This window comes from Brassica napus, chromosome A2 (genome assembly GCF_020379485.1).
Source record: "Brassica napus cultivar Da-Ae chromosome A2, Da-Ae, whole genome shotgun sequence".
Lineage (NCBI taxonomy): Eukaryota > Viridiplantae > Streptophyta > Magnoliopsida > Brassicales > Brassicaceae > Brassica > Brassica napus.
Window position 1 is genome coordinate 2,736,905 of NC_063435.1, and position 25,538 is coordinate 2,762,442.

Genomic DNA, 25,538 nt, shown 5'->3' on the forward strand with positions numbered 1-25,538 from the left:
TGTATTTGTAAAAGTGATAAACTTTGGTTACCTTTGAAGCTTTTGGATCTTATAGATCAGAGAGTTCTTCTCAGCTCTTTGGCTTCAGGGGTTTAATCTCTCTCTCTCTGATTCAATGTATAGCGGATCTAGCGATGGGGAAAGCCACGACACAACACCACCGACGCAGAGGAAGATCCCGCCGGCGTCCTCGATGCTTTGGGTTAGAAATCTACGACGGTATATTGGCTCCGGCGCCGGATTAGGATCCGAAGCTCTAATGGGTATGTCTTAAAGTTACTCCCTTTCGTTTCCCTGTAGTAAAGTCTGAACCTTTACTCGCATCTCCAGTTTCGAAATGAGTAAAGTTTCTGAATTTGGGGCTGTCTGTAGAAAATGTAGCTTCTGTCTGTGTGTTCAAACACTATGTTAACGTTGAGAGTCTTGGTTTTGCAAGAGCTTGAAACGAAGAGAATCTTGCTCGAGATATTCAAAGACAAGCAACAGAAGAGCCAAGAAGCAGGCACTATACCGAGTTTCTACAAGAAGGTATGTCCCTTGCATGAGTACTTTACTCTATAGTATGATTGCCTCATGGCACTAAACTTGAATTGTTAGTACACACTTTGTAAGAGTTGGGTTTCCTTTGGTGTTAGTGTTATACAGTAAGATTTTGTTTCTTTTACTCTTTGTTCAGAAACCAGAAGAAGGGTCTATTAGTGGAAGGGTCCAGAGGCTTGCAAAGTACCGCTTCTTGAAGGTATATATATTCTTCATCGCCTCCTATTACTTTAACAGAAGAAGTTTTTGCTCACTTCAGTATGTTGATTTATTTTGTACAGAAACAATCGGATCTTTTGTTGAACTCTGATGATTTGGCTGCTATGTGGAATTGTTTGAGAGAAAATTGTGTGATTGATGATGGCACCGGTGCTGAAAAGGTATATAAGCATAAAGTTTTTGCTCCAGAGCTGAGATTATGTTTATCTACGTTTACAATGATTCTGAGATTTGCTAATTTTTTGTTCAAATAGATGAACTATGAAGACTTCTGTCACATTGCATCTGTGTGTACTGAACAAATCGGCCCCAAATGTCGTCGGTTTTTCAGCCCGTCAAATTTTATGAAGTTTGAGAAGGATGAGGCTGGACGGATTGCTATTTTACCATTCTATCTTTATGTGATGCGCACGGTTAGTATCCTCATGTTTTCTTCTTATCAGTTGATATCTTTGGGTTACACTTTGTTTATCATAGCTGAATCTCATCCTGTCGCCATAAGCCAAATAAAGAGACTTTGGTTACTGTGTTTGAATGGCACCAGCTTCGGTAGTTTTTTACTTCAACTGACTATAGTTTATACTTGTTTTAATAACCATTGTTTCGTCACTGTTCAGGTGTCGCTTACACAAGCTAGGATTGATATGAGTGAGCTTGATGAAGACTCTGATGGTTTCCTTCAGTCTCATGTAAGTACTCAACTGGCTCTAAAGCTTTAAGTTTAGAATTGGCCCAAGAAACTTTAAGGCGTCATTCTACCAGCAACTGGTGCTGACTCTAATCTCAGATTCCTTACAAATAGTCTACTTGCTGTTATTTTACAGGAAATGGAGTCATATATTCTTGGTCTAATCCCTAATTTGGCACAATTAAGGGACATGCCGGAGCCCTTTACTCAAATGTATTGCCGCATAGCTTCACAAAAGTTTTTCTTCTTTTGTGATCCCCATAGGCGAGGTAGGTACTAAAGAGAGACAACGAGAAATTTGCTTAATCTAGTATCTAGTCGCCATGTGTTACATGTGATCTATCTTTGCGTACAGGAAAAGCATGTATTAAGAAGATACTGCTCAGTAACTGTCTACAAGAACTAATGGAATTGCATCAGGTTAGTTTAGATGAAGGATTAGTGAAAGATAGCTCTGTGATCGTGTATAGCTTTACATATTTAGAAGCTACTTTTTACTGATTGTTCCCCTGGACTCTTCGTTAGGAAAGTGAGGAGGAAGTCACAGACACAGAACAGGCTGAGAATTGGTTCTCTTTGACTTCAGCTCAACGTATATGTGGTGCGTGTGATATACTTTGTCTTAATACCTGTAGATAAACTAGAAACTACTCAAATTGATATAGAGTTTCTCTTTCTTCTGTAGATATGTTTCTTGCACTTGATAAAGATTGTAGTGGATCGCTGAGCAAACAAGAACTTAAAGAATACGCGGATGGGACACTAACTGAAATTTTCATCGAAAGAGGTAAAATTCAATTACTATAGTCACCAATAGTGATCTCAGACAAGCTGAACTATAGTATCCTTTGCTCTTTTTGTAGTGTTTGATGAGCATGTACGCCGTGGCAAAAGCGGATCAGGCAATTCCAGGGAGATGGACTTCGATAGCTTCCTAGATTTCGTTCTAGCTTTGGAGAACAAAGACACTCAAGAGGGGTTGACATACTTATTCCGCTGTCTTGATCTCCAAGGGAGAGGCTTTCTCACCACCGCTGATATTCACTCTCTTTTCAGGTAATAATGAGTTTCTGTCAAGTGATTGAATTACTTTTTAGTAGATTTTCCTTTAAAAGACATGGGAAGTAAAAGAAGGATAGCATCAAAGAGTTGTGATGTTATCTGATACAATCTTCCTAAATAAAAACTCTGCACTTCCTGCTTGCGGTAGCTGAGCTTTGTTCCGCGAGTCTCATATCTGCAAAGACACCATCGCATAATAAAACACACCCTTGATGTGTGATCCTCTCCTAAATTAGAGTCTTAAATCTCCATCTGTTTGAACTTGCAGAGATGTTCACCAGAAATGGATAGAAGGTGGGAACTATGAGCTGTGCATAGAAGACGTTAGGGACGAGATCTGGGACATGGTGAAACCGTCTGACCCACTAAAGATCACTCTGGATGATCTCTTGGGATGTAAACAAGGTGGAACTGTTGCGAGCATGCTGATAGATGTGCGTGGCTTCTGGGCTCATGACAACCGTGAGAACCTTCTTCAAGAAGAAGAAGAACCTCCTGAGGAAGAGTCGCAGTGATAATGTTTCTAATTAAATGAAAGAAAATGGCTGTTTATATTGTCACTTGTTTCTTCTTACTTTGAATCTGATTTGATTACTGTAATTTCTGAATTTCGTTTTTACATTAATACACAAAACATAGAGAGGGGTTCTGTCTATTGAGGATTACAAAGTGCAAGTCTTATGTCTCTTGTCTTGTCTGTCAACACCATCCTTATTTTTCTAAATCTATACAATCACTTTTAGCTTCCTCTACGCACTGAATACAATAATTTATATAAAAATTGCATTTCACTTGGCTGTTTCCTTATCAATTTAGGCGTCTTTACTCTTTTCCGATGTTATCTCTTCTTCAGATCTGAGAGCTTTGTGATCCTCTTCTTCGTGCTATTATTATTCATGGCTTCTTCTTCTTCCTCATCGCTGTCTCGCAGTAGTTGGTTGTATCACGTCTTCCTGAGCTTCTGTGGAGAAGACGTGCGCAAAGGATTTCTTAGTCACGTTCTGAAAGAGCTCAAAAGCAAGGGAATCATACCTTTCATTGATAACGAGATCAAGCGAGGCGAACCTGTCGGTCCCCTGCTTGTAGGAGCCATCAGGCAATCAAGGGTAGCCGTTGTCTTGCTCTCCCGTAACTACGCCTCTTCAAGCTGGTGTCTGGATGAGTTGGTGGAGATCATAAAGTGCAGGGAAGAGTATCAACAAACAGTGATGACCATTTTCTACGAAGTGGATCCATCTGATGTAAGGAAGCAGACCGGAGATTTCGGAAAGGCTTTTGATGAGACCTGTGTGGGAAAAACAGAAGAGGTGAAGCAGGTATGGATGCAAGCTTTGAAAGATGTCGCGGGTATAGCTGGTTACCACTCTAGCAACTAGTTCGTTCACTTTTACTTCCACTTGTGTAGCTACTTTTCTTGATGGATGTTTTAATGAATAGCTGGAGCTGGTCCTGGCGCCTCCAAGGAGCAAAGGCCGGATTTGGTTGAGATTCACCATTTGCTATAATAGTCTGATCTGGTGCAATGTTGTTATCTTCGATGAAGTGATGAAGGCACGAATCTGACGACTCCACATCAGGTAGTTCGTCGTCGTGAGTTTCGTTGCGCTCGATATATTGACAACCGTACGCTCAGCTGTGTTATCAGCCATTGATGCGTGAAGAACAAGTTACAAATAAGGAGTAGAAGAAATTGAGAGAAGAGAGAGGCGGAAAGAAATAGGGTTTTCACCTATAGAGCTCTGATACCATATTGAATATTGGAATCGAATGAGTATATTGCATTGAGGTGCTCTGTTCTTATATGTACAGAGATGATTACAAGAAAGGTAAGACAATATTCTAGGAGATACAATAGACTAATTACAGGATATGTAGCCTTTAATAGACGATTGTGATTATGTACTTTCCATATGCTTAAAACTTGTCTGCGTTTAGAAATGGAAAGGCTTTCTTGGTATATCAGCTATGTTCTCAAGAGACTGTAATCTTTGTTTCCGATGAAACACTTGAACCTGCATTCACCTAACGTTTGATCTTAAATACGGGTACTGAAGTTATTATTGTGGTGTGTTGGTTAAAGATTCTTTGTAACCACGCGTCTGTAGTCGGATGGTCAAAGCATGGATCCTTAAAGGAACCCGAGTTTGAATCTGTACCACACCAGATTTTCACGCGCGTGGCCACTGGAAGCTTTCACATTCTTTTTCTGGAGAATGGTTTAGCATTTTTTTTTACAATGCGGGTACTGATACCGCGATGACATGAACATAATCGATTAAATACAAATCAGTTTGTAATTCTTTTTCTTTCTTCATTATTATTTATATTTATTTTCTTATCATGTAACATCAAAAACAGTAAAAAGATAACACCCGGATTATTGATCTGACATGGACTCGTACATATCACCATGTCAAAGACCATAGATGTGTTTAAAAACATTATTCTGCGTACTTAACTTAGTGTTAAGTAAACTAGTTAGTTAAATATATTAAGTCAAACCCACAATGCACCAGCATGCTTAAGCATAGGGATCAATGAGCCGTTTAGGTGAAGACTCATGACCTCGTTGGCTCCACCAACCAACTCTCCTCCAATAAAAATTGCTGGAACCGCCGGGCTACATCCAAGCCGCAACAACGCCTGCTCAATCTCCCTGCCTCTAGGTACCTCATCAAGCTCGTGAACCGCTGGATTTGCACCGAAGTCGCAGAGCAAAGTCTTGACCGTGTGGGACATACAACATGAGCTTTTGCTGTAAATGACCACTGGTCTCTCCAACACCATCTTAGTTATCATCTCCATTGCTAGTTGTATTATAAGGTATCACTACTAAAATTCAGTTTCTTAATTTTTGTTTCTTATTTAACCTTTGGAATAGGTTTCTGAATCAATATGATAGTTTTAGGTTGTGAGAATGTTGTGTGGATATGAAATTATTGGTTGAAGAAGTCTTTGTTTATATAGAGGCAAAGAATACGATGATTATTGGATTAGATCGGACAAGATGTTTGGATTTTGTTTCTAACGATATCCTGTCCGAATGCGACACATGCTCAGTTTTAATTTTGTATCACAAAATGTAAAAGATGAGAATCTAATGATTTTCAAAGGTTTTATCTCTTCTTTTTATTTTATTGTCCATTTAGGCATACATAGTGATCGTGGCTAAAAGGTAAGAATGTCCTTAGCTCGTACGATTCCATAAAAGTGAGAGTCATCCTCAATTAAATATTAAAATCACAATTCACAAATCATTGATTTATGTAGAAAGTATAGGTAATAGGTATAAATTGTTTTCGGTATATAACTCATTGTATCTCAGCAACGTAAAGAAGGTTTATTATTAAATCTCACTGATTTTGTTGCTACCATGTTATTTGTTTGTGTATGCATGCAGTGGATCATGTCATGTGGAACCCTTTCGGGAAACCTACGTACATTAAGGTACTTCGAGGTCAATGGACCATGTGGATTAATAATTACTACTAAATATTTTATGGAATTTGATTTTATACTTTTTCGAATTAAGTTAGCGTAATTACCCCATTTATCATCATATCTTTTTCATGAATCATAATAAACACCCAAGCTTCTTAAATATTTCCAAGGTTCACACAGTTGAGTTGTGTTTCTTACTTTCTTGCATATGTAACATTGCATTTTCTTATATATGATTTCTTCTCTCTCGAACAAGAACTGGAATATGTAAAGCTTATCAAAGAGGCATCTTATGCGTTGGAGAAATAGTTATCCAAAATAGGGTCTCTTTTTTTCTTTAGGATACGTCCCCTTCTTCTACGTAATGATTCTATTCTCGACTCGCCACTTCCACATTTTACATACAATTATAAGAGAGAGGAAGAGAGAAAGAGAGGGATTCTATGTATGAGCTAAGCATTCTTCAGTTGCTTTCATGGTGGCAAACGAATTTTAAAGACAAAGAATCAATAATACATATGAAAGTAAAACCAAATTACTTATATGTATGTGTATATGTGATTGCTTCATACAAGGTCCATTATCTTTGATATATATGTTCTTTCTGTTTCATATTAAGTGTCACTTTATGTTTTCAATGCAAAATTTATTATTTTCTTATTTTGGAAATATGCAAAATTAAATATTTTTTTTAATATGTATGCATAAATCTAAAACGACAACTAAAGTGAAACGGAAAGAGTATTAGTTAACTATTTAATCGGAATAACTAACTATATGTTTCATCCCTACTTGTAACTCCTGAAGTTCTTTAACCTTATTTCCATTTAAGTTAAAAAGTCTTTTGCCCTTATATATATAATTCCATCGAATCATTTGTTTGGGATGTGTTGATGGCCATAAACACGTGAAAAGAACATTTATCCAGTACATACGAACCCTCTTTTTGAAACTGCAGATGCTCTTTAAAGACTTGCTTAAATATAGATACTGATTCTGTATGTGTATATCTTCTATATATAGTACATGTCAGAATACGAAAATTCATAGATTCGATGACAATTTTATGTACGACTCTTGGACCTCATAGTTTGGCCTCCTAGAAGGCCAATGGCCAAATTATTTGGGTTCATGCATGATGCATGCATGGTGGAAATCCTACTATGTTTTTTCCTTATTAATTTTCAAAATATATCATACAATATATTCTCTCCGAAGTGTAACTGTAAGAACAAGTTCTTGAATTGTTTAATCGCATGAAATACTCTCGGATATCCAGATTAATTAGAATATAAAGTATTAATTAATTAATACGATTATAGTATAGATATGTGATTTACGCTCTATTACATACTTTTGCCCTTATATATATAATTCAAATAGACAGTTCTGTTATTTAAGCATAGAGGGACCAAAATCATTGGTTGCAGAAAAATAGCCGAACTGAAGTTACGTTTGTGTATGTTTAACAAAAAGTTGAGTTGTTGTATATATTAGCATCGTGAAAAGTAGATCAGAATAAATATACATGGAATAAATCTTCGTTTTTTTTTTGGCATAAGAAAATCTTCAATTTATGATGATGTATACTAAGATATATGGATATCAATATATATATGCCTTTAATCGTGTGGTCATTATTTATTAGCAACTTACAAATATAGGAAAAAAGAATGTCAACTTTCTGTACTATATTTTACCCAAAAAAAACTTTCTATACTATATAAATTTTATATTATAAATCTGATGTGATATGTTCTGTCATGCAACTTCAATATGTGGGCTGCTATATGTCACGTTTATGATTTTAAAATCTTCTGAATATTATTAAACATTATTTGTGAAGTGATTTGTATATGTATTATTTCCACATTCAATCTCAATAAAAAAAAACGATGTTGCTTATGAAATTATGACATAGCATCAATTTTATTGTGACGTGACATCAATTTTATTGTGACATGTACAATTTTCTTTATAAATATTTATGTTTTTTGGTAATTATTTCTAAATATGATAATGACTATTAAGTCATATTACATTTATATAAATTTTCTATATAAATATTTATTTTTGGAAATTCTATTAAAATATATTAATAATAACTCATATATCACCATAAAATTGATATGTATATATACCATTAATAAAAAATAAGCTAAATATAATGATCAATATAATTTGTTACATCAACTTGATATCATATTCTTATAAATATATAAATTTTACCAAACTAACTATAAGCGTGTATCAACAAAAACAAAACAAAAGTAACACTAATAAAAAATTATAGTTAAATTACTAAAGTTATATTAAAATTTATTGTTTCACTAGGTTAACTAACAAATTGATTTTCCCAGTTTAACGTATTTTAAATAATATAGACAAAATTCTAAATTTTACTAGAAATTATATATTAAATATAGATATATTTAAAACTAGGTGGTAAGAGATATATTTAAAATAAATAATTACTAAATATATAATATAATATGATATAAATGACTTTTTATAAAATATAATTTTAACTCTATTGAAATTAAATAAAATAAAAGTGAATTAGTTAAACTAAATAAAATGTAAGAATATGAAAATACATTTATGATTTTTTTCAAATCGTTGAAGTTAAAATAAAAAAATTAATAATGTCCAAATGTAAAATAAATGTTTCTTTTAAAATAAAAATATTATATTTAAATTTATTATGTATGCACATGGTGCAGAAAAACTCATATTTATATACATAAAACTAGTAAATTAAGATAACCAAAGTGGATTAGCAAAAGAAAATATAGATAACCAATGTTACAAGTCAACAAAAGATAACCAATGTCGACGATGATAATAATAAATATCGCGAGGACGGATCGTGGCATCACATATGGTATCATCGTCCGTACGTTGTGTGGTTGTACGTCAATTGCATCCATACCTAATTTTTGCTTTACTCAAGAAAATAAAATTATTTTCCTAATTTTAAGAGATAGATGCTAATAAAAAGTCATTTTTACAATAAATTAATTAATATCTATATATATTCATGTGTTTGTGCATTTATCTATCTATATTAGTACGTGGAGGAATGAGAATGATAAAATCATCATTAAAAGGAATTTCAATTTGATAACATCATATAAAAAAGATTGATAAAAAGAGTTTGTCGTCAGCTCAAGAAAATGCTCAAATCCGTAACCGAGAAACGCGTGTTCCCACAAAGGATTCCGAATCTTATTCTTCTGAGAGGTACTTGCCCCCCAAATTAAAATTTCAACTCTTCAAAAACATAACTTTGATTTAAATTCCTTTCTTGAATGTATAAATACATCGTTGTCAAAAAAAAAGAATGTATAAATACATTTTTTTTTACAAAATGAATTCCTGTTTTTCGTTAAACAATTCACTTTTTAAAATACAAAATTGCAGATTCGTTTGCACCTTGAAATTGGATAAATCATATTGTTGGCTATACAGTAACTCAAAAGGGCAATATCAACATTTCTATACAGTAACCTCTCTCATTTGATCAATAAAAACATTTTGAAATAACCCACAGTCAGTCGAATTTGTTCAGTTCTTTCAAATCGACCAAACTCATATTCAACAGTTAACACCCACCGTAAAGATATACAAAATAGCTCTAAGTATAAACACCGACAGAAACGAATCTGCACTAGCAACCGTCTTACCATCTAAAATTACAGCTTCTTACCAGTGTCCCTCCTGGGAAACTGAGAAGGGACTCGTCTGTTCAAGTTCTTAGTACAAACGAAAATTTGAATTTCCTCTATAGAATTTGGACTGCTGAGATTAGGAATGTGTTACATATATAAACAAACATACACGGAGAAAGTAGGATCAAAGAGAATAGTCAAAACAATGAGTTGTGAACACAAAATGATAGATCTGCCTTTGTTACAGCTAGACCAATTCTCTGATTTGAAATCATACCTAATCTACTATCTAAAAGTAAACACATTACTTAATAATGTGCATAGCCGAATGGATTCAACTAAGCTCTCCTTATTTCCTACGTTTTCCCTGCAGATACATAAAGTTTTTGAGTTAGTTTCTCATCTAAAGAATTGTCTGCTTTTGCATCATTTAACAAGTAAAATAAACAAGTCTGTATTATATTTTACACGATTTTTGCTTACCGAGGTTACAAAATCATCCATTGACAGCTGCTTTCGTTTCTTCAAGAAAGTAGGGCTCTCTATTGCTTCCCTACCCAAAGCTCGCTTTGAAGGTGTTCCATTCTGAAAAGAATTTATAAAGCGGACCATCAGAAACAGTTCCATCGCGTTTCTCACCATTAACAAAACACTAAAACAATGTGTGCGAAAAGTCCTCACCGTTGCAAGCTTCTTCTCTTTACGGGCTCGCCTCTCTCTCTCATCATACTCTTGGTTCTCTTTCTCTATCAGCCGGACCAGTGTTTCGCATCTCCTGGCAAGTTCCTGAACTGAACGGGATTTTACGTACCAGTCGAAGCTGAACAATGGGGATGTCTTAAAAGCAGTCTTTAGTTCTTCCCAGTTTCCATACCCAAGCTTATGGACCATGCATACCTGTTAATCATAAGTTCCTCGGATCAATGTCTTATAGAAATGAAAGAAAACAGTAAAAGAGTAACAAAAATAGAGAAGGATAAAAAGATATCAGACCATGAAACGGTCACACTCTTCATTGTACAGCTTCCCTTTGTTCTGACCATACTGAATCTTCAGTTCCAGCCACGGGTTCGTGTAGCGATCCAGTTTCTTCCCAATAGCTTTCATGATTTCATATTTCCTAGAGATTCTCCCTTCCCCTTTCTCAATATTCTTGATGATTCTATCGTAATCTACAAATTATAGGTCAGAGGTAACGCTTACTTAGTATAAGCTACTTGTGCGAGGCAAAATATCCAACTGTATGTTACTGTTGATACTGTAAACTTAACAATCTAAACCTACTTACCACTCAGCTCCTTGTATCGGTCTTTGAAAACTTGAGCATATCTTTCAACCTCTTCCTCTGTTTTCCCTTCCATCTCAGAGGCAATACTCTTTATATCGTTCCGGCCATACTTCTCACATGATCTAATGAAGGTATTGAAGTCTCTTTTGCTCCATGTTGAGAAACCCTGAAAAATAATCAACTGTATTCGTTATACAAAGCCCCATCACAAAAAAAATGACAACTCACTGTATAATGTCAAGTGGATTCACTTGCCTCTTCCAACAATTGCTCCTTTTCTTCCACTTCCTCGGCAGTTAAGGGATCTCCAACTTCTAAGAAAGTACTTAATCAGTAACAGGTTCAGTGGAGTAGTCTAAGAAAAGAGGACACGGACTTAGAAACCAAGACTGACCTTCAGGTTCATCAACTTCAACTGTGTCTTTCACCTGAGTTTTCTGATGTATTTGCTGAAAACAAAAACAAAAGAAGTTGCTATTACCCTATAACGCCTTAAAGTAATCAGAGGCAAGTTGCATAAATGACATGATAAGTCAGATAAATTCTCAAATTAAAACCCCACCATAAGGTGTCGCACTTCCTTTTCATACATCCCGGTCAGTCTCTCCAGGTTAAAGAACTGGAAATCATGCCTGCGGGATGGAAAATAAATAAGATACATACGATAAAAATAACATCCAAGAAAAAGGTTAAATGTCTAATCCAGGAAAAAAGTGCTTACAACTGGGGCATGCGTGATGCGTGGAATTTTAGGATCTTTAGGTTTAGCTGGAGCACCTGGTCGCAATGTTTGCTTGAAGTATTCAGCTTCAGAGTAGCTGAAGGGTGGGTAGATAAAAGTAAATATTTGAGACTGGATGTTGTTTAGGAAGACAGAATAGATCACTTAACAAAAAGGATAGAAGTAATACTTACTTGCGCTTTCTCTCTCGCTTTGGTGGATCATTCCAATTCTCACTTACAATCTTCTTAAAATCAAACTTGTTCTCATCCTACCAGACAATAATAAAAAAAAAAGATCACGTAAGATTATTCAAAATAGCGCAGGTGCCTAAGCACAGTATGGATTGAATATTTCCTTGAGCCGTGCAATTAATCATGCAAGAGTACCTTATTATCATCGTCGAAATCATAAAGCTCAGCATCTGCAACAAACCGAAAATCAGATTATTCGGATCTCCCCATTAGTCATGCTAGAGAGTTACTATCAAAAACAAGACAACAGGCACATGAGATGCTTACTGTCATCCATTTTAAACTGTATTGCATCTTCAGTGAATTTCTTCATCTTCGCATCAAGTTCAGCAGTTGCCTCTTCTCCTTTGGCAATGATTCTGTCAATATCCTCATCCGTAATTGTGCTATCTTTAGAACTAAACACCATTTCAGCACCATATCTAACCATTTGGAGTAACTCATCCTTATTAACAGCTGAAAAGTAAAGAAGAGAAACAAATGTATACGAGACAATACATATCTATATGAAAGAAGCCGCTGCATTTTACAATCTCAGTAGACAAACACTTACTTTTCTGTTCTGCCAATCGCCCTTGCTGAATTACCAGAGCGTCAAGTGCCAGCTTCTTGTAAGCTCTCTCAATCACCTTTGCCTCAATAGCATTCTGTAAATGACCAATACAAAATTAGTTTTAGGTAATTGGTGTTTTTCTTACTTAATTCACGTGTAGAAGATTAACCTCTGTGCAGAACCGGAATACTTGAACTTCTTTCTTTTGACCAATCCTATGTGCACGATCTTGAGCTTGCAAGTCAACTTGGGGATTCCTGCCAGAGTCCACTCAACTCATTAAGCATGATGAAAATAATCTCTAACCTCAGTAGAAAAGAAAGGAGCTAACCAGTCACTGTCATAAAGGATCACAATATCTGCAGTAGCAAGATTGATACCAAGCCCTCCAGCTCTAGTGGATAATAAGAAAACAAACTTCTCACTTCCTGGCTTGTTGTAGGCTTCAATGGAAGCATCTCGTTCGTCACCACCAGTGTTTCCATCAATACGGCAATACTGGTAACCACGATACATTAAATAATCCTCGAGAATATCCAAAAGCCTTGTCATCTGAAATCAATTAGTAAAATCATTAGAACATGAACAAGAAACAAGAAGAATAGCACTTAGACAAAAGGAAACAAGAAAGGAACCCTTATTTGTTTGTGTTAATCTCTACCTGAGAAAATATCAGAACCCTTGAATCGCGTTCCTTCAACTTAGGTATCAACTTGTCTAAGAGAACCATCTTACCTAGAAACAACAATCACATCAGATCTAACTAAGATACTTGGGCCACAGATATTTGGACGTACTAATTTGAATGTACATCTTTTTTTTGGGGTAAAAATGTTAAATTTTGAATGCAAATCTTACCTGCATTTGTTACAAGGTGGTCTCCTGTGGTATAGGGGGGACCCGGCTCTGCACCCTGGAAGAGATAAGGGTGGTTGCAGCATTTGCGCAATTGCATTGCTATGTTCAACAGACGTTTGCGTTCTCCACCACCATTGACCACTTCAAGATCCTTCTGCAGTAACGCCTTGTAGTACTGTTTTTGCATCTGAGACATGCCAACTTTGAGTATCGTCTCCTTTTTTGGAGGTAAGCCTTTTTCTACATCAGATTTTAACCTCCGAAGAAGAAATGGTCGAAGAACCTGGAAAGATAAGAGGTAAGTGATTAGCATCAACAAAGAGAATAAAATTCATATCCACGAATACGTACCTTATGAAGTTGTTGAACAACTTCTTGCTGGTCATTTTCACCAGAAATTTGAAACCAGTCATCAAAAGTCTCTGCTGAACTAAAAACCTCGGGGAGAAGAAAATTGAGAAGAGCCCACAGTTCATGAAGATTATTCTGTATAAAAGAAACAAATATGAATAACGAATAAGAAGTTGAGAACAGTAAACAAACCAAGTAATAATATGAGAAGTATGAACAAAGTATATATAATCAAAACGACAATGCTCAAACAGTTACAGTAAGATTTTTCTTTGACAGAATTGTTGTAAAATCTAAGTAATTATAGATCATGAGATTGAACAAAACCTGAAGAGGGGTTCCTGTGATAAGAAGCCGATAATTGGTGTTAAAAATTCTCATGGTTTTTGAAAGAAGGGAATTCTCATTATTGATTCGATTTGCTTCATCAATGATTATATAACGCCAGCTAAAGCGTCGCAAGGTTGTCTTCTCTTTGATAGCCATCTCAAAGCTTGTAACACAAACATCGAATTTCCCTGCAACTAGCAGTTCTTCACGAATATATCTCTGCAATATTTAACATATGTTTCAGATTCCTAGTGGGCACACACATATAAAACCATGAAAACGGCAGAGCGGTTGTGGCTTACCCTTTCCTCAGGATCACCAAGGAATTTCACAGCACGCAGGACGGGACAAAATCGGCGAATTTCATTCATCCAGTTACCAATGGTTGATTTTGGAGTAACTATCATATGAGGACCATTAATTCCCCTGTATTCATGCAGGTAAGCCAGCAAAGAAATTGTTTGAAGTGTCTTCCCCAGACCCTAGACCATGAAATAAAAATGAAGCAAAGATTAGCATCAGAGAAAACAGAGAGCTGCAAGAAAACTTAATCTATACTTTGGTAAGCAATGGTTTACCAGAATTCCATTTATGCCATTCTCATACATAACTAATGAGCCAGTTCAAACCAGCCAATTGGTAGTCTCTCATTTCCCCCTGAATGCCTGTGATATTAGTATATAAATCAGATCTCTAGAATTCAACAGAATTAACAAAGTATACGAGAGAAACTGTGAGGCCACAACTGAGGAAATTACGTAAAACACATATCAGAATTTATATTGGAGAGAAGATCCCACATCGGAAATATGAAAGGGACTTGAGTAATATATAAGGGACTTGGGCCAATCCACTAATTGTCAATTGGTTTTGAGTTGGAAGCCCATGAAACTTATCATTGGAGAGAAAATCCCACATCAGAAATATGAAAGGGATTTGAGTAATATATAAAAGATTTGGGTCAATCCACTAATTGCCAATTGATTTTGAGTTGGAAGCCCAGGAAACTTATCAATTTAACTTGCCCAATTATGCACCATCTAATAACATAAAGTAGAAGGGGATTCTCTTCTCAGCCCTCCACGTCACTAAATAGGTAAACAACAGAGTGACACGTGTCTTTCTATGGGCTAGATTTTTTGTGTTTTGTTTCATTCAAAATAAATGGGCTTCTCATGCCAAAATCCAGCCCGAAAGAGAGAAACTGATGTTTCTTCGTCAAAGACTAAAGTCGGAATATGGTTCGTCTTTTACATCGATCCCCGACGATCTACGCCAGCAATGGCGTTTGGGATGTCAAAGCGAGACGAATCGTCATGTATAATCTCTGTGTGAATCTTTGATTTCTTCTACGTTTCTAATCCTCCAAAACGTTAGGCATTGATTCATGCCTTTAACAATCGTCTTAACTCTATCAACCCACTCTTTCCTTGATATCACATTCATGTCCCCTTTCCTTCCAGTCGGTTAATCTGGATCTATAAATAGATTAGTTTGTATCCGTAAATTTCATCATTTCATTTCTCACAGTAATATTGAAACAAAAACCATTCACAGAGTACAATTTCGAACTTCTCTCTCCTCCTTGCTGATTGAAAAACGGCCGCTGTATCACCACCGTAGAAGTGCGTCTGCTGGATTTTTGGGAGGCCAGCAATATGAAGAGAGGCGGCTACTGCTCCTCGAGCTAGGGTAATTCCGATGAACTAAAAAAACTTACACATTACTATTTATTACAGGGTTTGAGCTTTACAAGTTTTGATTTGATTAATGGTTGATTTTATACGTTTTCAGTAGATGTTGATGCAAGCCACCGTAAACGTCCACCATCTCCCATAATTTTTTTTTTTACGAATCACTACCTTATAAAACAGTTGGATAGATAATCTATGACACCGTCCAAGCTCAATGCTTTTGTGCTCAATTCACCACCCCAGGTTATACTACTTAACAGCTTCCTAATACTTGCCTACTACTTTTCTCTTACTAACTCCAACCTTGGTAGATTGTGGAGTTCCTACACTGAGGACGTTCTCGAAATTGAAACCGCCAATGGCTGGTCCTATATCTCATGTTCCAACTGCTTCCGGAATTTTTAACGTGGGTTCTCATCTTCCACCCGTGCATCATGTAATGGCAAAACGCTGTTTGGGTGGTAAGGTAGTCCATCTCGAACACATTCCCATTCACTCTCTCTAAGTGGTTTAAAGGCCAACCTCATTCCCCTAAGTCATAACAAATAGTTTCTGTGTTTTTAAACAAGGTACTGGGTTGAAACGACAGTCTTTGATGCGTCTGACTCTACTATGTTTGTGGGTTTTGATAGTGAGATGAACAAACTTGGGACCATTTGTTAATTATCTTTCTCTCTTCACCTCTCTCAGTATAGCTAAAGAAAGCTCTTTTTTCATCAGACCTTATCGCTTCTTCTTCTTCCTTGATCACAGTCTTAAAGTTTTGATTTTTTTTTTTGCTTCATTTAAACAGAGAAGGCAGTATATAGATCACCATGGAACCGGAGTCATAACCACCACGAGTTACGCCGGACCAGGATCCAGTGCCGCTGCCAACAGAAGATCTTGGACATCCCTAAGTCTCTTACTCTTAGGTGGTTTGAAGGTGAAGAATGTTGTCACTGGTGATGTTTCGGATTTGAAAGTGTCTAGGTTGTTCTTTGCGATTGGTCATGAGCGGCAACGAAGTTCTTGGATGGGCAGCTTGAGTTTGATGAGGATGGGTATTTGGTGACCAGGCCTGGTACCACTAAGACGAGCATGGTTGGTGTGTTCGCTGTTAGGGATGTGCAAGACAAAAAGTATAGGCAGGCCATTACAGCTGCAGGAACTGGTTTGTTTTTTCACATCTCTTTTTACGTTTCTAGAATAGTACATAATAGACTATATGATATTTGATTGTTGCTTATTACATAGTGGTTTAAGGAACCCTTTTTAGCTTTACATTAGCTTTTATTGATGGAACCCATTTCATTTGCTCAATGTGTTTTGCGCTGTTTACCATTTCATTTGTGAGACCATTCTAAGTGGTTTCAGGAGTCTATTGTTGAAGTGAACAATTTTTTAAAAATGTTTGATTTCTCTGTTCAAAGTGAGTTGGGTTTTTGAAAGTCATTAGCTTTTTGGTGGAACCCATTCATCTTCTCAAAGTGTGTGGCTTTGTATATCATTTGGTTGAGACATGATTTGTGTTTGCTATAGAGTGTTCATGTGGTGTGTGGTTAAAGTCAAAGTGCCTGCTTTTGTTTGTATATCATTTGATTAACTTAAGTAAGTAGTTTGAGACATGATTTGTGTTTGCTCTATAATGGTCCTGTGGTGTGCGGTTAAAGAGTGTGACCACTATTAGTCTACTAAAGAGTGTGAGTATTTGTTGCAAGACCCCTGCTCAGCTCCTGATGGAAGAATGGCGATATCATCGAGACGGTCATGGAACAAGCTAGCAGTGCAGGTCCTAACAACGTCGCTTGATCTCCTTGGAACAAACAAAAGGGATTTAACCATTAAATTAGTCACTTTTAAAGTAGTTGGAGTTTTATGATGAGAGTATCTTAATTATATTGAATGATTTTCCATGGTTTTGATACATATACACACTCTTTTTTGTATCTTCTTTGTTATAGAGTCAAAAACATTGTAAACAAGGCTAAATTTATTTACAACAAACAAGGTAAATATAAAATGATGATAAAATATAAAGAATTTGAACGACAGACAGCACAAATCACTCATACTATATTTTTATTTATTTTTTCCTTTTCTTTATATTTCTTATTTTTCCTTTTTCACCTTACTAATAAAATTATTAGAATAAATATAATATAAAAAATATCACACATAAAAATAAACAAAGGCCAAGAAACAACCATAACTGTTAATAATATCAATTACTAACATTCTACAAAACAACTATAATAACTTTGACAAAGAATTCTTCTAAATAAAAATATCAATCATTCTCCACTATTTTATAAAATCTTAAAAAAATATAATAGTATTAAAAATTATTATCTCATTCTCTTTTGATCGAATCCGATGGATTTATGTATTTTATAATGTTACAAAACATAAAACACTATAAAGTTACAATTTAAGATTCGAACAACAAAAATACTAAGAATTCGATCATTTTTAGGTATATAATTCAAATTTGGTGTAGATAAAATAATCATACTCACACCCAAGCTAATATAAAATAAAATTTACACAAAATTAGATTTTTTATAAGAACTGATTCATCAAATCCCGCGCGAAGCGCGGAACTCTCCTAGTTTCCAGATAAAGAGGAGCAATATTTAGGTACTTACAAGCGGGCTGTGTGAGCAATCGTGTGCCTCCAGATCCAGGTATAGCACCCTCTTCTTCCTTAAGATACTCTTCATCTTCCTCTTCTTCAGTTAGTTTGGAAGCATGACGACCCCTGAAGATTAAGTGAAACCCCCATAAATTAAAGATCATATCTCATGAAACTTCAGATGATTAACCACAATATGTTTTTAGATCATGAACATTCAGCGCACCTTCCTTTCCCCTTCTTCTGAGACCGAGAAGGCTCACTTTTAGCAAAATGTGCAAACAACTCGGTTTGTTGCAGAAGATATTTCAATCCTCACTTCCCTTTATTTTTCTACATACATAGAACGATAGAAGAATATTCAATGCCTCGGGATGTAAAAGACAAACAGCACACAAATCATAACAATTTAATACTAGCTTACCATATCAGCATCAATGGAAGCATTTTGGGCGTCTAAAATATCCTGAATTTTCTTCTTCTTCAACTTCTGCATTTCTCTAAGCCTAGCCTTCTCACGTTTGCTGATTTCAGCTTTTTTATTATCTGCTTCGTCCTACATATGCTCATCAAATCATGAAAGGAGTCAATTATCCTCACGAGTCCCATTAATGTACCACCATAATGAGCAACTATTCAATTAGGAAGCCCAAAAGAAACCCTAATAACCGTCGTTAAATAAGAAATTCAAAATTTCAAGCAAACTAACGGCGAACATGAGAATGGATATTCAAATCGAAAATTACCTCGTCGGCGTCATCTTCTACAGGGACAACCTCGTCGTCAGATGCGGGTGCTTCCTCGTCGGAGTCCGCCGAGCGAGCAACGGCCTGGAGCTCCTTATCATCATCTTCCTCCACATTCACCTGATCGTTAACTTGCGCCTCTTCCTCAGATGAGTAAGCCTCGTCTGAAGAAACTTCGCTCTTAGAAGCTTTCGCCATGGACGCCGAGGGTTCCTGTGGGTAGAGCAAAATCAAAAGTGAATTTTAATGTGGAAGCAACGATTAAAATGAATCAAAGACCCGACGCTTTAACGACCGTATCTTCCGGCTCAGATGTGCCACGTGGATTTTCGGTATAAACAGAATTTCCCGCCACCTGAGTTTTCGGAAATTCCCGCCTTGGACTTTAGTGGGCCAATAAGGCCCATGGGCCGATATCCATTTATCCCGCCGAATATGACACGCTACAGTTGAAATTCCAGTAATGCCCTTATTAAGAGCGAAACACGCTAGTAACGCCTTTGCGTATAAAGGAGGATGAAAGTGGAATTTTGATTTTAAATAAAAGAAGATTCGTATTTCTTCGCACGTTTCTTCATCTGAGCGAATCGTCGTCATCGCAAGATCACGCTCTCCCATCCTATATCTGTCGCCGTTAATGTTATAGCTGGGTGGTAATATCTCCGATCACGAGAGAAATTTCGTATCGTGGTCAAAGAAGTAAGCTTTCCTTCGCTTGATTTGATCCTCGGTGGATTTTAAAATTTCTGGATTTGATTACTGAACTATCTTTATTAGAAGGTTTTGTTTGTTTACTTTCTTCCTATTTTTGCTCAATTTTCCCCGATTTTGATATGAATGTTGACCTTCTTGGCAGAATATGGGGCAGAGGAGATGGTTATTATTGCTGGCAATTTTTGCTTTTCTTCTTTCCTTTTCAAGTGGAACAGCTGGTAATGAAACTTCTATATTAATTCTATGTCTCTTTCCATTCCAAGAGCGTTGATTTTTCAGTTTTAGACAATGAGCCTTCAAACTTAAGTGTATTGGTAGCTTCTTTGAAAAAACATAAATTAAAATATTTATACTCTGGCTACAACACAATGTAAAGTTGATTTTTTCCCACTGGAATAAGGAACCATGAAGATATCAAAGCATTGATTTTGAAGCTTTTATGATACCCACATTTCTTATATGTACTTGGTATATGAGTTGTGAGCTATAACTAGATCAAGAGACTGAAACAAGTAAATTTTATGGTGACTTCTTCTTGTATTTGCAGTTCTCAAGTTGAAGAGCGATGATGGTAAACCTCTTTACAACCATACTCTTACCATGACACTTGTGGAGTATGCTTCTGCGGTAAGCTAACATGGTAGATACTACAGTGATCAAAAAGACATTTTAATCTACTGTTTACGTTATTCTTCTACGGAATGCATGCCATTTATCTCTCTAAGAATACAGTGAACTAGATGCACTGCTATAAAAGAACCATTATGTTGATGAAAATTCACCAGATATTGGGTGAATCATGTTTATATATTTATGCAGGTCTATATGTCTGATTTGTCAGAACTCTTCAATTGGACGTGCAAAAGATGCAATGGTTTTACAAAGGTATAACAAAATATTGAGGCAAAATCACTGTTTGAAGCCACATTATATCAAAAGCTAATAGATCCAATTCGGCATTCTAATGTGATTTGGATGGTGCAGGGTTTCGAAGTAATAGAGATAATATTTGACGTTGAGCACTGCCTACAGGTCTGCCGTGGTATCATAAGATACATCTGGACACAATGTCTCTCACTGATCAACTTTTAATAATATTATTACCTGTTACTTGTAAACAACAGGCATATGTTGGGGTGGCTAAGGATTTGAATGCTATTGTTATTGCATTCCGGGGAACTCAAGAACACAGGTATCGTTCTTGTCACTCTAATCATGAAGCTACCCCTTTTGTCTCAACTTGGTTGATTAAGCCAAAACATGTGCAGCATACAAAATTGGGTCTCAGACCTGTTCTGGAAACAACTCGATCTTAATTATCCTGACATGTCAGATGCAATGGTACGCTTGAATTCGAACTTTTGCCATCGAGACATTAATGTAGTAAGGTGGAGTTTGTAATAGTGGTTTACACTGGCAGGTTCACCATGGATTTTATAGTGCTTATCATAATACAACTGTACGGCCCGCAGTGTTGGCTGCAGTAAAACGAGCGAAGGATTCCTATGGTCCGAACATCAACATCATGGTGACTGGTCATTCAATGGGAGGAGCCATGGCTACCTTTTGTGGGCTAGACTTAGTAGTAATCATATTTGTCTTTATCTTATGTTATGTCCTTTGAAGTTGTTCATTCACGTTGATTTGGATGTAAATCTCAGGTAAATGGAGGAGAAGAAAACGTGCAGGTCATGACATTTGGGCAACCTCGTGTTGGGAATGCAGCTTTTGCATCTTACTATAGTTTGCTTGTGCCTAACACCTTTCGGATCACGCATGCCCATGATATAGTTCCTCATCTGCCTCCTTACTACAATCATTTTCCTCAAAAAACATACCACCACTTCCCAACAGAGGTAACATCGTTTCCTCAGTCCACTGGATGTTCTTAAGAATGATATTTTAAAAAATTTAAAGCTATTTCATGAAAAAAAAACTGGACTACTCGGGTGATGTTTCCAATGTCTTGAGTGTAATTTCTCCGATTGGTTTATAAACTGTGTGGAAGATGTGAAAGAGGTAATGGTGTGTTTCGGCTTGCAGGTGTGGCTAAGAGATGTCAGTTCTTTGAATCATAGTGTGGAGAAAGTTTGCGACAACACCGGTGAAGATCCCACATGCAGCAGGTAAACAACCTGGTGATATAAGCCTTGTATACTAGCAAGAACAAGATTATTGTATACTACCATAGTTCAACTATTGGTCAGGAATCATTACAGCAAGGCTTATGTTTCCATGTTTTAGCTTAGTTACCAGACATTTATTACACGATTCCAGTATAATTCTTGGTTGCTTGTTGTTTCAGATCGGTGAAGGGCAATAGCATTGCAGACCATCTAAGGTACTTTGGGGTAGAGTTGCATTGTGAGACTTGGAGACAATGCTCAATAGTGATGAGCCATGAGATGGATAGATTCAGCAAGAAGGATTCAAAGGGTAACCTAATCATGTCGCGGGCTGTTACTTCCACCAACGGTAACAAAACAGAAACTATTATTGAAAATGGGGATCTTTAGTCTATAGGAATCAGTTGATTCAAGTCTTGGTCAAGCAAAGCTTGTTTCAAAAGGAGATTTCGGTGTTGGAGAAAGAAAGTGTATAGATACATATAATCAAGACTTTGTAAATAGGTTGTAGGTTGATAGCATGTAGCAGAAAAAAATGAACAACCAGATTATATTTTTTTATACCATTACCACATAGATGTTGGATTCAAATATGAAAAAATGTAAATGGGATATATTGTATGGTAACGAAATAGTTTTATTTCAAGTATATAGCTATATCAAAATCATGTGTTTGTTTGGATGAATGTAAAGTAATATTGTAATCTGTGGCTTTACATGATTGCGAACCCACTGGAGGACAAAGCGTCTCTTGTAGAGTCTAGAAACGGCTTTCATCGGTCAACAAAATACATGTATAGTTCCGATAATACCCTTACTATTAACCAACACGAGTCTCTTCTTCGGTGTTGCGTGTAAAGGACGAAACTGGAAATTAGTAAGAAAAAACGAATATTCGTATTTCCTCGCAGTTTCTTCTTTGGATATATAAATATTCAGCCGAGGATTATCTAAAATGTATATCCAAATAGGTGGCTTGAGGATTTGATTCGCTTGTGTTGATACTCAGTTTCTGTCTGGTTTGATTCCTCAACTGTTTTGATTAGCTCAAGTTTACTCTTATTATTTCTTCATGAACAGAAAGATGATGTGCGTTGTGTTTATTGGCATCTTCTTGTAGAAGAACATGGGACAAAAGAGATGGTTCCTGTTCTTGCTGGCATTTATTGCTTGTCTTCTTTTCTTTTCACGTGGGAGAGGTAATAAATGGAACTTATGTTTCCTTTCTGATTCTGTCTCTTACCTTTCTGGGAACTTCACTTTTCAACTCTCTCTCTCTCTCTTTCTCTGCCTAATTAAGATATGGTGTGAGCTTCTCTCTTCTATTTGCAGTTATGTTGAAGAGCTATGATGGACGACCTGTTTACAACCATACACTTGCCTTAACACTTGTGGAGTATACTTCTGCGGTAAGCTGATACCAAATTACTACATTATCTCTAATATTATCTGCAAGGTAACCAGGACTCCAGGAGTTAATACTGCATGTGTAATAATCTTCATATTTTTCATATATCGTTACTAGCACTACTAGAGAGATTAAGCAAGTAAGTACATCAGATTGATGAATCAAGTTTATATATGCACGCAGGTGTATATGTCTGATTTGGCACAACTCTTCACTTGGACCTGCGAAAGATGCAATGGGTTGACAAAGGTATAATAACATTTCCACTTTTTAAAGCCACAAGTACGTGTAGCTTCAGTTGTGTATTCTAATATGGTTGAAGGGTTTCCAAGTCATAGAGATCATAGTTGACATTGAGTACTGCCTACAGGTCTGCCACTGTATCTTTAGCTTTATGAGGACATCCTTTTCTTTTATGAATATCAGTTCATTTTAAATTGTTACAACAACAGGCTTATGTTGGTGTGGCAAAGGATTTGAATGCTATCATTATTGCATTCCGGGGAACTCAAGAACACAGGTATCACTCTTAAGCTACTACACCTTTTGTCTAAACTTGGTTGATTAAGCTAAAATTTGTGCAGCATACAAAACTGGATCTCAGACTTGTTTTGGAAACAGCTTGATCTGAATTACCCTGATATGCCAGATGCAATGGTAACGCTTTAACCAACAAGTTCTTTTTGTCATCTGGATTCTTATATTCTGAACGATGGTCCTACATTGTCAGGTCCACCATGGCTTTTATACTGCTTACCACAATACAACTGTGCGGCCTGCAGTTTTGGGTGCAGTAAAACGGGCGAAGAAGTTCTATGGGGAGAACATCAGCACCATCATGGTGACTGGTCATTCAATGGGAGGTGCCATGGCTGCCTTTTGTGGGCTAGATCTAGTTGTAACCATCCTTGACTTAAAACTAACTTTATTTATATGTTATGGTTATGTTCTTTGAATTTGTTAACTGACTTTGGGTTGAGATGTAAATTTGCAGGTAAATGAAGGAGAAGAAAACGTGCAGGTCATGACGTTTGGGCAACCTCGTATTGGGAATGCGGATTTTGCATCTTACTACAGTTTGCTTGTGCCTAATACCTTCAGGATCACGCATGACCATGATATAGTTCCTCATCTGCCTCCTTACTTCTATTATTTCCCTCGTAAAACATACCACCACTTCCCAACAGAGGTAACAAAAGTGTTCATCCGAGTAACAGCTTTTGAGATCTTTATGCAAACATTTTGGTAATAGTGTGTGTCGGGTTGCAGGTGTGGGTGAGAGAACTCAGTGTTTTGAAACTTGTTCGTTTTGGTGTGGAGAAAGTTTGTGACAACACCGGTGAAGATCCTACATGCTGCAGGTAGTAACTAACTTGTTTCACTTGGTACATCATATTATGTTTCATGTTCTCACTTGTGTACAGTTCAGGTAGTAACTAATCTGTTGTCTTTTGTTATTTCAGATCGGTGATGGGAAGAAGCATATCTGACCATTTAACTTACTTTGGGGTGGATTTGATGTGTGAGAGTTGGAGACAATGCAACATAGTGATGAGCAATGAGGTGGAGAGGTACAGCAGGAAAGATTCAAAGGGTAATATATTCCTGTCTCGGACAGTTCCCTCCACTGAAACGAATACTCTATCCAAAACAGGAGTCTCTAGTATATAGTAGCTGGTTGATTGAACAAGAATGGTTGCTTGAAAGGGTGAGGTTGGGAGACATAAATGTGAAGGAGGAAGAAGAAGGGTTCTTTGATTCTTTGTGGTTGTAAAAGATAGTGTACAGATAATAATCAAAGCTTTGTAAATAGGTTATCAGTTGATAAGACAAAAAAACATGTAAAGATCTCATAGAAATTGGATTCAAGTTATGTATATATGTGAATGAATATCAAATTGTATTTCTCTGTTCTTTCAGATACTAAAACTACTCTACCTCTCTCTCTTTTTTACCAATCAATCAAGCAAGGTGTAAGTGCATGTGGCCTTTTGGTCCTTGTTGTGAATCTAAAGCTGAGCAGATCCTGTCTGAATGTGATATTCAGTTTCTGCAAGAGCAGACAAAACATGTCTTCTTGCCTCTTTCTTTTAGGACCAGGAATCACTAACTTTAGCCGTCCATAAAACTATATAGCTGGTAAACAAATAGGTGATTTATTATTAGTAAAGAAAGTATTGGGGAATAAGAAATAAATAGAAATAACGATCAAGAAATGTGATTGGTCAAATAAAGCGGCACTCTCTGTTACGGTTTGTAC

At 36.4% G+C, this 25,538-nt stretch overlaps 7 protein-coding genes, 1 long non-coding RNA gene and 1 other non-coding gene across 18 annotated transcripts; 6 read left to right on the forward strand and 3 right to left on the reverse strand.

Moving 5' to 3' along the window:
• Positions 1-11: 11 nt before the first annotated feature.
• Positions 12-3,164, forward strand: LOC106431461 (probable serine/threonine-protein phosphatase 2A regulatory subunit B'' subunit TON2). Its single transcript, XM_048751895.1, has 12 exons — positions 12-263; positions 437-528; positions 677-739; positions 822-920; positions 1,014-1,172; positions 1,377-1,448; positions 1,584-1,716; positions 1,803-1,867; positions 1,973-2,048; positions 2,133-2,234; positions 2,311-2,503; positions 2,778-3,164. The coding sequence occupies exons 1-12, from the start codon at positions 116-118 to the stop codon at positions 3,022-3,024; spliced, it is 1,449 nt and encodes a 482-aa protein (XP_048607852.1). The 5' UTR covers positions 12-115; the 3' UTR covers positions 3,025-3,164.
• On the forward strand, positions 2,581-2,698 carry LOC125589639. Its single transcript, XR_007325812.1, has one exon. It is a non-coding gene; the product is annotated as a small nucleolar RNA snoR104 (small nucleolar RNA).
• Positions 3,165-3,393: 229 nt separating the features above from the next.
• Positions 3,394-5,106, forward strand: LOC125584060 (disease resistance-like protein DSC2). 2 transcript variants are annotated; one of them, XM_048751901.1, is made up of 2 exons: positions 3,394-3,856; positions 3,947-5,106. In XM_048751901.1, the coding sequence occupies exons 1-2, from the start codon at positions 3,406-3,408 to the stop codon at positions 4,012-4,014; spliced, it is 519 nt and encodes a 172-aa protein (XP_048607858.1). In that variant the 5' UTR covers positions 3,394-3,405; the 3' UTR covers positions 4,015-5,106. The 2 variants fall into 2 exon arrangements, with proteins under 2 accessions (XP_048607858.1, XP_048607857.1); XM_048751900.1 differs by having other exon boundaries at positions 3,394-3,825.
• LOC125584061 (monothiol glutaredoxin-S2-like) lies at positions 4,796-5,453 on the reverse strand. The gene has a single exon (XM_048751905.1). It carries the CDS (start codon positions 5,312-5,314, stop codon positions 5,006-5,008), a length of 309 nt encoding a protein of 102 aa, XP_048607862.1. The 5' UTR covers positions 5,315-5,453; the 3' UTR covers positions 4,796-5,005.
• Positions 5,454-9,720: 4,267 nt separating this feature from the next.
• LOC106431435 (ISWI chromatin-remodeling complex ATPase CHR17) lies at positions 9,721-14,729 on the reverse strand. The gene is given in 22 exon segments (XM_048753859.1): positions 9,721-9,988; positions 10,105-10,206; positions 10,303-10,518; positions 10,615-10,793; positions 10,910-11,075; positions 11,165-11,223; positions 11,304-11,358; positions 11,472-11,541; positions 11,631-11,644; positions 11,646-11,727; positions 11,825-11,901; positions 12,020-12,054; positions 12,152-12,340; positions 12,438-12,531; positions 12,607-12,694; positions 12,769-12,989; positions 13,099-13,172; positions 13,296-13,578; positions 13,647-13,781; positions 13,974-14,195; positions 14,279-14,458; positions 14,555-14,729. Coding segments are annotated over 22 exon segments (2,589 nt in total). The 5' UTR covers positions 14,585-14,729; the 3' UTR covers positions 9,721-9,970.
• A 428-nt stretch (positions 14,730-15,157) lies between these two features.
• On the forward strand, positions 15,158-17,659 carry LOC125585225. 7 transcript variants are annotated; one of them, XR_007322172.1, is made up of 6 exons: positions 15,158-15,294; positions 15,534-15,668; positions 15,774-15,913; positions 15,982-16,136; positions 16,464-16,823; positions 17,371-17,659. It is a non-coding gene; the product is annotated as an uncharacterized LOC125585225 (long non-coding RNA). The 7 variants fall into 7 exon arrangements; XR_007322165.1 differs by having other exon boundaries at positions 15,159-15,294; positions 15,771-15,913; XR_007322169.1 differs by adding an exon at positions 16,240-16,301 and having other exon boundaries at positions 15,175-15,668; positions 15,771-15,913; positions 17,371-17,598.
• A 190-nt stretch (positions 17,660-17,849) lies between these two features.
• On the reverse strand, positions 17,850-19,561 carry LOC125585221 (ISWI chromatin-remodeling complex ATPase CHR17-like). The gene is made up of 4 exons (XM_048753893.1): positions 19,031-19,561; positions 18,709-18,840; positions 18,511-18,617; positions 17,850-18,410 (listed from the first exon to the last, which is right to left on the reverse strand). Exons 1-3 carry the CDS (start codon positions 19,226-19,228, stop codon positions 18,600-18,602), a joined length of 348 nt encoding a protein of 115 aa, XP_048609850.1. The 5' UTR covers positions 19,229-19,561; the 3' UTR covers positions 17,850-18,410; positions 18,511-18,599.
• Positions 19,562-19,583: 22 nt separating this feature from the next.
• On the forward strand, positions 19,584-22,556 carry LOC106431427 (probable feruloyl esterase A). Of its 2 annotated transcripts, none has more exons than XM_048753879.1 (11): positions 19,584-19,729; positions 19,887-19,962; positions 20,292-20,371; positions 20,564-20,629; positions 20,729-20,776; positions 20,869-20,936; positions 21,013-21,085; positions 21,165-21,326; positions 21,406-21,600; positions 21,788-21,870; positions 22,050-22,556. In XM_048753879.1, the coding sequence occupies exons 2-11, from the start codon at positions 19,890-19,892 to the stop codon at positions 22,258-22,260; spliced, it is 1,059 nt and encodes a 352-aa protein (XP_048609836.1). In that variant the 5' UTR covers positions 19,584-19,729; positions 19,887-19,889; the 3' UTR covers positions 22,261-22,556. The 2 variants fall into 2 exon arrangements, with proteins under 2 accessions (XP_048609836.1, XP_048609831.1); XM_048753874.1 differs by having other exon boundaries at positions 19,586-19,729; positions 21,165-21,329.
• A 221-nt stretch (positions 22,557-22,777) lies between these two features.
• LOC106431426 (probable feruloyl esterase A) lies at positions 22,778-25,191 on the forward strand. Of its 2 annotated transcripts, XM_013872225.3 has the most exons (11): positions 22,778-22,889; positions 22,991-23,069; positions 23,203-23,279; positions 23,462-23,527; positions 23,601-23,648; positions 23,731-23,798; positions 23,863-23,935; positions 24,009-24,176; positions 24,273-24,467; positions 24,548-24,639; positions 24,742-25,191. In XM_013872225.3, the coding sequence occupies exons 2-11, from the start codon at positions 22,997-22,999 to the stop codon at positions 24,947-24,949; spliced, it is 1,068 nt and encodes a 355-aa protein (XP_013727679.2). In that variant the 5' UTR covers positions 22,778-22,889; positions 22,991-22,996; the 3' UTR covers positions 24,950-25,191. The 2 variants fall into 2 exon arrangements, with proteins under 2 accessions (XP_013727679.2, XP_022555351.2); XM_022699630.2 differs by having other exon boundaries at positions 22,881-23,069.
• Positions 25,192-25,538: the final 347 nt, after the last annotated feature.